The 12,201-nt window shown below is 40.8% G+C and overlaps 1 protein-coding gene across 1 annotated transcript in view; it reads left to right on the top strand.

Moving 5' to 3' along the window:
- LOC138672583 (interferon-induced GTP-binding protein Mx-like) overlaps positions 1-12,201 on the top strand; it is a 38,110-nt gene that overhangs the window by 17,027 nt on the left and 8,882 nt on the right. Inside the window, exons 7-8 of the mRNA XM_069760712.1 lie at positions 3,046-3,124; positions 9,205-9,327. Coding sequence (XP_069616813.1) covers positions 3,046-3,124; positions 9,205-9,327 — 202 coding nt within the window. The remainder of the gene's footprint in view (positions 1-3,045; positions 3,125-9,204; positions 9,328-12,201) is intronic.

The raw sequence follows: 12,201 nt of genomic DNA, 5'->3' as shown, positions 1-12,201 counted from the left end.
CCTTCCAAAACTTTGTATAGATTCAAGGATTCATCCACACTCTGTAACGCGGTTATTGTTACACTTCACAGGTATATAAAGCTCCAAAAAAAGCTTAGAAAATTTTTTATGGATTCAGTGATTCATGCATACTGTTTAATGTGCTTTGTTTAAAACCTCAATGGGTTAACATTTTTAGAAACTGCTTGGCCTGGTATAGTTCATAAATTATCTTTAGTCAACAAATTGACTATTGTCATATATACTGTAGAACCTGCTTTGTGTGGAATTTAGTTGTTTTGAAATAAAAAAACAAAATTGTCCTGCTACAGGTGTAAACTTTGTTAATATTTTACTGAGGTTGTCCAGTTGTTGCCTTCAAGAGTGTATCGATGACCCTGCTTGTAATTTTTGGAAGGCTTTGCACTCTCCATAACTTTTAGGAGTGTAGGAGTAGCACAACTATACTTTTCTCACAATATTTGAATGACACAGTACCGTTGGTGCCTTCAAGGGTGTATGGACCCTGCTTGTAATTTTTGGCAGGCTTTCCACTTAATGCATAGCCTTTATGTGTCTGGGAGAACCACTATATGATAATTTGAACACAATGTGTATGAGGCCCTCCTTTTATGTCTAATAGAGAGTATATCTGAGTCCTTCTTACATCACATTTTGTCAGTACTTGCTTCCTTATAATATGATAATAATTTTATTTTTATAGCGGCAACATTTTGCACTTTACAAATACTGTAAGTGGTGACATATGCAAACAATAAATACCATACAAGTTAGAACAGTTTAGATCATTACATTAGGGGTGAGGGTCTTACTCGCAAGCTTACAATCTACAAGGAAATAGGGAAGACACAATAGGTGAAAAGTGCTTGTTATTTCACATCCAGCAATTCTAATAAATAGGGCTTTTCATATAAAGCTGCATGATCTGGTCATCAGCCCGTGTAGCTCAAATATCAAGTGCTTGGAATAGGAGGGAGTAGATTCTGAATAATATTTAGAATGAGAGAGCAGGGGAGAGTTAAGTTAAGGTACCGTTACACTAAACGACTTACCAACGATCACGACCAGCGATACGACCTGGCTGTGATCGTTGGTAAGTCGTTGTGTGGTCGCTGGGGAGCTGTCACACAGATGGCTCTCTCCAGCGACCAACGATCAGGGGAACTACTTCGGCATCGTTGAAACTGTCTTCAACGATGCCGAAGTCCCCGGGTAACCAGGGTAAATATCGGGTTAATAAGTGCAGGGCCGCGTTTAGTAACCCGATATTTACCCTGGTTACTATTGTAAAAGTTAAAAAAAAAACACTACATACTCACATTCCGATGTCTGTCACATCCCCCGGCGTCAGCTTCCCTGCACTGACTGTGTCAGCGACGGCCGGCCGTAAAGCAGAGCACAGCGGTGACGTCACCGCTGTGCTCTGCTTTACTGCCGGCGCTGACAGTCAGTGCAGGGTCCTGCACCTGGTCTCTCTTAGGCGGCGCGCGCATAGTATTCACGGGCCCAGAGCATTTGGCACCTAGCTTTGTGGTGGCCAACGGGCACACTGCACGCCTCACGTTGCAGTCCCTGTCAGCGGCGATGCTCGGGCGCGGTCCTGCGCTGTACCGATACTCACAGGCCGGAGCACTCACTTCTTCCTGCTACGGGCTGTCTGTTCCCGCCAAATCTGCCTGTTTCCGCGCTCGCTGAGGCTGTGTACCCTTAGCCACACCCCCTGCTTCCGCCTGCAAGGATTGGTTCGGTCTCTTAAGATTTCCCCAGACAACAGAGGAGACAGCCCCAACAGTTCCGGAACCGATACAGAACAGGTATCCACGGCACGGTCCCTCTTCTTACACCAGAACCACGCATACTTCAGAGATACGATAACTGACCTAAGCTTATTAAATATAGAAGCAGAATCAGAACAAAGCTTACTATATAGGTTTACTAAGAGAACAGAGCCTTGCTTAACAGATACATTAACAGAACCAAGCTCTGAAATGAAACTGAGTCCACTGCAAATATACCGTAACAGCACCAAGCCTACTGCAACGATACAGTGAAGGAGCCAAGGTCACTGCATACATATGGTAAATGAACCTAAAATAATAGTATATAGAAACAGTAACAAAACCAAGCATGCTACATATTGTAGACACAGAAACACAGTGAATATTTGTAAATAAATGCTTGGAGGATGGGAGTAGTGATCAGCGCTTGCTGTGAAATTTCTAACGGAATCCAAGAGACGTGAGGCCAGATTTAAAAATTGCATTTCGAAGTTGGACTAACTTCTTCATCAGGAGTTTGAGGTTCTCCTGATGAAAAAGTTAGTTCAACTTGAAAACGTGTTGAGAATAAACCACTTTTGAATCCAACTGGCCTCAAGGTGAGCAGTTCTCTGACATCTCGTTTTTTCCCCATTGGATAAGACCCTATTTGCACTTGTTGTTTCCCAATAATATTTGAATATAGAATAAATGGCGCACCTGAAAATGATAGGTGTAATCTGAAGCTGCTGGTGCCTAGACAGCATCTGTGCCTAATCTGCCAATCTATATATTTGTATATAGATTCAGCAGAACCACCAAGCATCCTACATAAATTTAACAGAAGTTTACTTCATACATGCTGTAACGAAAGAAGGAATAGTATAGTACAAAAAAAGTAACATAACCAAGCTTATTATATAAATACTGAAACAGAATCAAGATTAACAGAGATACAGTAACAGAACACTGACTGCGGGGAGGAAGGAGCGGCCATATTGCCGCTGGACTGTGGCCGTCGCTGATTGGTCGTGGCAATGGTCGTGGGCGTTTTGCCACGATCAATCAGCGACTTGGATTCCATGACAGACAGAGGCCGCGACCAATGAATATCTGTGACAGAAAGACAGACGGAAGTGACCCTTAGACAATTATATAGTAGATGATGGTTACGCTTCTTATTTACAAACAAGTTTAAAACTCTTTTAAATGATGATTTCATCTGTGCTACATCTTTATGGTTTTGCATTTAATACATCTAATAATGATCTCATTTCAATCACTACAGTCACCTCATGTACGAGGAGAAGGCCACCATCCCATTTCTAGCGCAACGACTCACAGCAGAACTTGTGGAGCACATTAATGTAAGTCATAGGAATATCTTTATTAATAGATGGTGTTCTTAACAAATCCATTACCTGTTGTAGTACGAAAGGAGGGTGTTATTTAAAGGGGCTGTCTTGTGTGGACCCCCACTAATTTCAGCACTGCAGGGGAATAATGCATTACACATGGCCCATTGAATGAAATTGGAACATATCATTTATCTAATATAGAGTAAACTCTGATTGTAATCAAATTAATATCCTACAGATTTAGTCACTGATGACACATTCTATTGTTAGGTCTATACAGTTATATGAAAAAGTTTGGGCACCCCTATTAATCTTAAGCTTAATGTTTTATAAAAATTGTTTTTTTTGCAACAGCTATTTTAGTTTCATATGTCCAATAACTGTTGGACACAGTAATGTTTCTGCCTTGAAATGAGGTTTATTGTACTAACAGAAAATGAGCAATCTGCATTCAAACAAAATTTGACAGGTGCATAAGTATGGGCACCCTTATCATTTTCTTGTTTTAAATACTCCTACCTACTTTTTACTCACTTACTAAAGCACTTTTTTTTGGTTTTCTAACCTCATTGAGCTTTGAACTTCATAGCCAGGTGTATGCAGTCATGAAAAAAGCTACTTAAAGTGGCCACTTGCAAGTTGTTCTCCTGTTTGAATCTCCTCTGAAGAGCGGCATCATGGGCTCCTCAAAACAACTGTCTAATGATCTGAAAACAAAGATTATTCAACATAGTTGTTCAGGGGAAGGATACAAAAAGCGGTCTCAGAGATTTAACCTGTCAATTTCCACTGTGAGGAACACAGTCAGGAAATGGAAGAACACAGGTACAGTTCTTGTTAAGGCCAGAAGTGGCAGGCCAAGAAAAACATCAGAAAGGCTGAGAAGAAGAATGGTGAGATCAGTCAAGGACAATCCTCACACCACCTCCAGAGAGCTGCAGCATCAACTTGCTGCAGATGGTGTCACTGTGCATCGGTCAACTATACAACGCACTTTGCACAAGGAGAAGCTGTATGGGAGAGTGATGAGAAAGAAGCCGTTTCTGCAAGCACGCCACAAACAGAGTCGGCTGAGGTATGCAAAAGCACATTTGGAGAAGCCAATTTCTTTTTGGAAAAAGGTCCTGTGGACTGATGAAACCAAGATTGAGTTGTTTGGTCATACAAAAAGGCGTTATGCATGGCGGCCAAAAAAACACAGCATTCCAAGAAAAACACTTGCTACCCACAGTAAAATTTGGTGGAGGTTCCATCATGCTTTGGGACTGTGTGGCCAATGCCGGCACCGGGAATCTTGTTAAAGTTGAGGGACGCATGGATTCCTCTCAGTATCAGCAGATTCTTGACAATAATGTTCATGAATCAGTGACAAAGTTGAAGTTACGCAGGGGATGGATCTTTCAGCAAGACAATGATCCAAAACACTGCTCCAAATCTACTCAGGCATTCATGCAGAGGAATAATTACACTGTTCTGGAATGGCCATCCCAGTCCCCAGACCTGAATATCATTGAACATCTGTGGGATCATTTGAAGAGGGCTGTCCATGCTCGGCGACCATCAAACTTAACTGAACTGGAATTCTTTTGTAAAGAGGAATGGTCGAAAATACCTTCATCCAGGATCCAGGAACTCATTAAAAGCTACAGGAAGCGACTAGAGGCTGATATTTTTGCAAAAGGAGGATCTACTAAATATTAATGTCACTTTTCTGGTGGGGTGCCCATACTTATGCACCTGTCAAATTTTGTTTGAATGCAGATTGCACATTTTCTGTTAGTACAATAAACCTCATTTCAAGGCAGAAACATCACTGTGTCCAACAGTTATTAGATATATGAAACTGAAATAGCTGTTGCAAAAAAAACTATTTTTATAAAACATTAAGCTTAAGATTAATAGGGGTGCCCAAACGTTTTCATATAACTGTATTTAGTCACTGATGACACATCACATACTAGGGTATTAGGTCTTCATCTTAAAGGAAATGTTAGACCTTCATTATTTTTCAATAATTAAAAATAATAGACTAAAATAGTTTTCTTATATTCTTTTTTTGTTTGTAGATTTTTTTGTGCATGATTATGGGGTCATCCTTCTTAAATATATACTTTATAGCTGCCACAAAGGTCTCAGGAACTTGTAGTCTGGAAATGTTCACTGACTTATGCTTGTTGTGGGCATGTTCTGTGATCTGTGCTAAGGTCCTTATTCACGAAGGGGGAGGAGGTGAGCTGTAACCTATTGTGAATGGTGAATCCTGTGATATCTACTGTATACAGAGGTGTTATAACTCATTATACAGGAGGAGGAGGAGAGCTGTGACATCACCTACTGTGAGAGGTGAATCTTGTAATATCTACAGTATATAGAGGTGTTATCAGTCATTGTACAGGAGGAGGAAGTGAGCTGTGACATCAGCTATTGTGAATGGTGGATCCTGTGTTATCTACTGTATATAGAGGTGTTATCAGTCATTGTACATGAGGAGGAGGTGAGTTGTGACATCACCTATTGTGAATGGTGGATCCTGTGTTATCTACTGTATATAGAGGTGTCATCAATCATTGTACAGGAGGAGGTGAGCTGTGACATCCCCTATTGTGAATGGTGAATCATGTGTTATCTACTGTATAGAGAGGTGTTATCAGTCATTGTACAGGAGGAGGTGAGCTGTGACATCACTTTTTATGAATCGTGGATTCTGTGTTACATACTGTAAATAGAGTTGTTATCAGTCATTTAACAGGAAGGGGAGGAGGTGAGCTGTGACATCACCTATTGTGAATGGTGGATCCTGTGTTATCTACTGTATATAGAGGTGTCATCGACTCATCAGTCATTGTACAGGAGGAGGAGGAGGTGAGCTGTGACATCCCCTATTGTAAATGGTGAATCATGTGTTATCTACTGTATAGAGGGGTGGTATCAGTCATTGTACAGGAGGAGGTGAGCTGTGACATCACTTTTTATGAATGGTGGATTCTATGTTACATACTGTAAATAGAGTTGTTATCAGTCATATACCAGGAAGGGAAGGAAGTAAGCTGTGACATCACTATTGTGAATGGTGGATCCTGTATTATCTACTGTATATAGAGGTGTTATCAGTCATTGTACAGGAGGAGGTGAGCTGTGACATCACTTTTTATGAATGGTGGATTCTATGTTACATACTGTAAATAGAGTTGTTATCAGTCATTTACCAGGAAGGGAAGGAAGTAAGCTGTGACATCACTATTGTGAATGGTGGATCCTGTATTATCTACTGTATATAGAGGTGTTATCAGTCATTGTACAGGAGGAGGTGAGCTGTGACATCACCTATTGTGAATGGTGGATCCTGTGTTATTCTCTGTATATAGAGGTGCTATCAGTCATTGTACAGGAGGAGGAGGTGAGCTTTGACATCACCTATTGTGAATGGTGGATCCTGTGTTATCTACTGTATATAGAGGTGTTATCAGTCATTGTACAGGAGGAGGAGGTGAGCTGTGACATCACCTATTGTGAATGGTGGATCCTGTTATTCTCTGTATATAGAGGTGATATCGCTCATTGTACATGAGGAGGAGGTGAGCTGTGACATCACCTATTGTGAATGGTGGATCCTGTGTTATCTACTGTATATAGAGGTGCTATCAGTCATTGTACAGGAGGAGGAGGTGAGCTGTGACATCACCTATTGTGAATGGTGGATCCTGTGTTATCTACTGTATATAGAGGTATTATCAGTCATTGTACATGAGGAGGAGGTGAGCTGTGATATCACCTATTGTGAATGGTGGATCCTGTGTTATCTACTGTATATAGAGGTGTTATTAGTCATTGTACAGGAGGAGGAGGTGAGCTGTGACATCACCTATTGTGAATGGTGGATCCTGTGTTATTCTCTGTATATAGAAGTGATATCAGTCATTGTACAGGAGGAGGAGGTGAGCTGTGACATCACCTATTGTGAATGGTGGATCCTGTGTTATCTACTGTATATAGAGGTGTTATCAGTCATTGTACAAGAGGAGGAGGTGAGCTGTGACATCCCCTATTGTGAATGGTGAATCATGTGTTATCTACTGTATAGAGGAGTGGTATCAGTCATTGTACAGGAGGAGGTGAGCTGTGACATAACTTTTTATGAATGGTGGATTCTGTGTTACATACTGTAAATAGAGTTGTTATCAGTCATTTACCAGGAAGGGAAGGAAGTGAGCTGTGACATCACCTATTGTGAATGGTGGCTCCTGTTATCTACTGTATATACAGTGCTATCAGTCACTGTACAGGAGAAGGAGGTGAGCTGTGACATCTCCTATTGTGAATGGTGGATCCTGTGTTATCTACTGTATATAAAGGTTTTATCAGCCATTGTACAGGAGGAGGAGGTGAGCTGTGACATCACCTATTGTGAATGGTGGATCCTTTATTATCTACTGTATATAGAGGTGTTATCAGTCATTGTACAGGAGGAGGAGGTGAGCTGTGACATCACCTATTGTGAATGGTGGATCCTGTGTTATTCTCTGTATATAGAGGTGCTATCAGTGATTGTACAGGAGGAGGAGATGAGCTGTGACATCACCTATTGTGAATGGTGGATCCTGTATTATCTACTGTATATAGAGGTGTTATCAGTCATTGTACAGGAGGAGGAGGTGAGCTGTGACGTCACCTACTGTGAGTGGTGGATCCTGTGTTATCTACTGTATATTGAGTTGTTATTAGTCATTGTACAGGAGGAGGGGGTGAGCTGTGACATCCCCTATTGTGAATTGTGGATCCTGTGTTATCTACTGTATATAGAGGTGTTATTAGTCATTGTACAGGAGGAGGAGGTGAGCTGTGACATCACCTATTGTGAATGGTGGATCCTGTGTTATCTACTGTATATAGAGGTATTATCAGTCATTGTACAGGAGGAGGAGGTGAGCTGTGACATCACCTATTGTGAATGGTGGATCCTGTGTTATCTACTGTATATAGAGGTGTTATCAGTCATTTTACAGGAGGAGGTGGAGGTGAGCTGTGACATCACCTATTGTGAATGGTGGATCCTGTGTTATCTACTGTATATAGAGGTGTTATCAGTCATTGTACAGGAGGAGGTGGTGAGCTGTTACATCACCTATTGTGAATGGTGGATCCTGTGTTATCTACTGTATATAGAGGTGTTATCAGTCATTTTACAGGAGGAGGTGGAGGTGAGCTGTGACATCACCTATTGTGAATGGTGGATCCCGTGTAATCTATGTATATGTCCTATTTGTTTTTGTCATCCTGCTAGTAGTGATTATAGCATAACAGCTGTCAAGTAACCTATTCAGAACAAGATGTATCAGGATTTTTTTAAAATAGACTTAAGAAATAGAAAAATTAAAAAATCAACAAAACGCTAAAAAAAAAGTTTGTCATAAAAATTATTATTTAAAGAAAATGTGTCATCAAAAAATAATTTATTGTTTATAAATTATTTTTTGATGACACATTTTCTTTAAATAATGATAATTTAGTTTATATAAGGGGTCCTCTAGCCTAAACAAATATTTTGATAACCTTTACTAGGATATTGTGAACTACAGGTGCTTCTCAGAAAATTAGAATATCATCAAAAAGTTAATTTATTTCAGCTCCTCAATAGAAAAAGTCATTACACACAGAATGATCTATTTCACGTGTTTATTTCTGTTAGTGTTGATGAGTCTGTCTGTCTAGAGGACCTGTCATGTCCCGCATTACACAGCGTATTGATATCAATAGTCACTGCATAATACTTACAGGCGGTCTCTGCCCCATTTTGTGTATAAATCAAGATATATACATTCACCTATTGATCCCCATACTACTTTTGTGTCCCTCACCAATCTACTTGATTCCTTTTCTGGATGCGAGCTATTCAGTGGCTGCGGCAATGACCAAAGTATCACGACTTTGGCCACTAATTTTCTGCAGCCAACACGTGCAGCCTCCTCAGGAACAGAGAAGAAGGAGACATGTAGGAATCTGCAATGGGGGATCTGTAGGTGAGTATTGTTTATTATTTTTGCAAAAGACCACACAGGGTCTGTTTTTTTCACATTTTCTTTCATTCACAGGGATCACTTCCTACACTGGAGGAACAGATAAAAACTAAACTGCAGATCACAAAAGATGAGTTAGAGAGGTGCGGAAGAGGAGTCCCCGAGGATGAGAGCGAGAGACTGTCTTTCCTGGTGGAGGTAAATGAATCATTGTATCTGTATAATCAAATGATTTGCATCTCAAATATATTGCGTATAGAATGAATTACCTGTTCAAGATCTCTGTTTGCGGTCAGTGAAGAGTCCACAAAGGTTACTTAGTCTGGACTTAATAGATTAAAAAAAAGAAAAGATTTATTTCTCTACTAGCTGAAGAGCCCGGCGTTGCCTGGGCATAGTAAATATCTGTGGTTAGTTATAGCACGTCACTTCTCTTATTTTCCCATCACGCCTCTCATTTTCCCAATCACATCTTTCATTTTCCTCCTCACATCTCTCATTTTCTCCCTCACACCTCTCATTTTCTCCCTCACTCCTCTCATTCCCCCCTAACACTTGTCATTTCAACCTCACATCTGTCATTTTCTGATCACTCCACTATTTTTCCTCACTCCTCTCATTTTTCACTCACACCTTTTCATTTTCACCTCACACCTCTCATTTTCACCTCATCACCTCAGTATATACATGTTTGTCATCTCCCTTATATATAGTATACATCTGTATGTCATCTCCTGTATATAGTATATACCTGTATGTTATCTCCTCCTATATATAGTATATACCTGCTGTGTGTCATCTCCCCTATATATAGTATATACCTGAATGTCATCTCCTTCTATATATAGTATATACCTGTATGTCATCTCCTCCTGTATATAGTATATACCTGTGTGTCATCTCCCCTGTATATAGTATATACCTGTGTGTCATCTCCCCTGTATATAGTATATATCTGAGTGTCATCTCCTCCTGCATATAGTATATACCTGCATGTCATCTTCTATATATAGCATATACCTGTATGTCATCTCCTCCTGATATAGTATATACCTGTATGTCATCTCCTCCTGTATATATATGTACCTATATGTCATCTCCTCCTCTATATAGTATATACCTGTGTGTCATCTCTCCTGTATATAGTATATATCTGTGTGTCATCTCCCCTGTATATAGTATATACCTGTGTGATCTCCTGTATTAGACCTCGTTCACACGTTATTTGCTCAGTATTTTTACCTCAGTATTTGTAAGATAAATTGGCAGCCTGATAAATCCCCAGCCAACAGGAAGCCCTCCCCCTGGCAGTATATATTAGCTCACACATACACATAATAGACAGGTCATGTGACTGACAGCTGCCGTATTTCCTATATGGTGCAATTGTTGTAGTTTGTCTGCTTATTAATCAGATTTTTATTTTTGAAGGATAATACCAGACTTGTGTGTGTTTTAGGGCGAGTTTCGTTTGTCAAGTTGTGTGTGTTGAGTTGCGTGTGGCGACATGCATGTAGCGACTTTTGTGAGATGAGTTTTGTGTAGCAACATGCGTGTAGCAACTTTTTGTGTGTTGAGTTGCATGTGACAGGTTAGTGTAGCAAGTTGTGTGCAGCAAGTTTTGCGCATGGCGAGTTTTGCGCGTTGCGAGTATTATGTGTGGTTCCTTTTGAGTATGTGCAAGTTTTGTGTGAGGCAACTTTTGCATGTGTTGCAACTTTTGTGCATGTGGCAATTTTTCCGCGTGTGCAAGTTTTGCGTGTGGCGAGTTTTTCATGAGGAGAATTTTGCACTTGTGGCGAGTTTTGCAAGAGCCTAGTTTTTGCATGTGGCGAGTTCTGCGCGTGGCGAGTTTTGAGTGGCGACTTTTGTGTTTTGACTTTTATGTGGCGAGGTTGGTGTATTTGTGGTGAAATGTGTGCTGAGGGTAATATGTGTTCAAGCACGTGGTAGTGTGTGGCGCATTTTGTGTGTGTTCATATCCCCGTGTGTGGTGAGTATCCCATGTCGAGGCCCCACCTTAGCAACTTTACGGTATTTACTCTTTGGCGCCATCGCTCTCACACTTTAAGTCCCCCTTGTTCACATCTGGCAGCTGTCAATTTGCCTCCTACACTTTTCCTTTCATTTTTTCCCATTATGTAGATAGGGGCAAAATTGGTGAATTGGAAAGCGCGGGGTTAAAATTTCACCTCACAACATAGCCTATGACGCTCTCAGGGTCCCGACGTGTGACTGTGCAAAATTTTGTTTCTGTAGCTGCGACGCCTCCAACACTTTTCCTTTCACTTTTTTCCCCATTATGTAGATAGGGGCAAAATTGTTTGGTGAATTGGATCGCGCGGGGTTAAAATTTCGCCTCACAATATAGCCTATGACGCTCTCGGAGTCCAGACGTGTGACTGTGCAAAATTTTGTGGCTGTAGCTGCGACGGTGCAGATGCCAATCCCGGACATACACACACACATACACACACACACACACACACACACACACACACACACATTCAGCTTTATATAGTAGATCTCTATAGATTTCGATCTATTGGATCTCAGTGTGAACAATAAAATTCCCATTCCAATCAGCAAGCTGGGATCCAAGAAGTATAATTTCTCCTTGCGGGGAGTGACATGTTAAGCATGTCGAGGTGAGGAGACTTAAAGCAGCAATGCTCCTCTGGGAAATATGCAAATTGTCTCTTCAGAGAGGAAGAGAACTAGAACTCTAGTGCCACCTATTGGAAGTAGCAATCCTAACAGTCAATGTCGACCCTTTACCGAGCCTTGTCACGTGACTTAGGATAATAGCCAAACCAGAATCTCAATTTGCAGACACTGTGTTTCGGGGTACTGCCCCTCGTCAGTGCAAAGTGGAGATCTGGTTTGGCTGATTGAGAGGCGTCTGACCGGAATCCAAGAAGTATCGTTTCTTGGATCAGCAAGCTGAAAATTGTGGAGCATTGAATCAGGAAATGGATTATAAAGTTTCCAGTCTTTAAATGAGGCTTTGCTTTATAAATAGTAAGAAAACACTTTCAATTTTAGTTTGCAAATAAAGATAGAGTGCAACCT

This window comes from Ranitomeya imitator, chromosome 3 (assembly GCF_032444005.1).
Source record: "Ranitomeya imitator isolate aRanImi1 chromosome 3, aRanImi1.pri, whole genome shotgun sequence".
In the NCBI taxonomy this organism is placed as follows: domain Eukaryota; kingdom Metazoa; phylum Chordata; class Amphibia; order Anura; family Dendrobatidae; genus Ranitomeya; species Ranitomeya imitator.
Note: the sequence above shows the minus strand (reverse complement) of the source record. Positions and strands in the feature narration are given on the sequence as shown.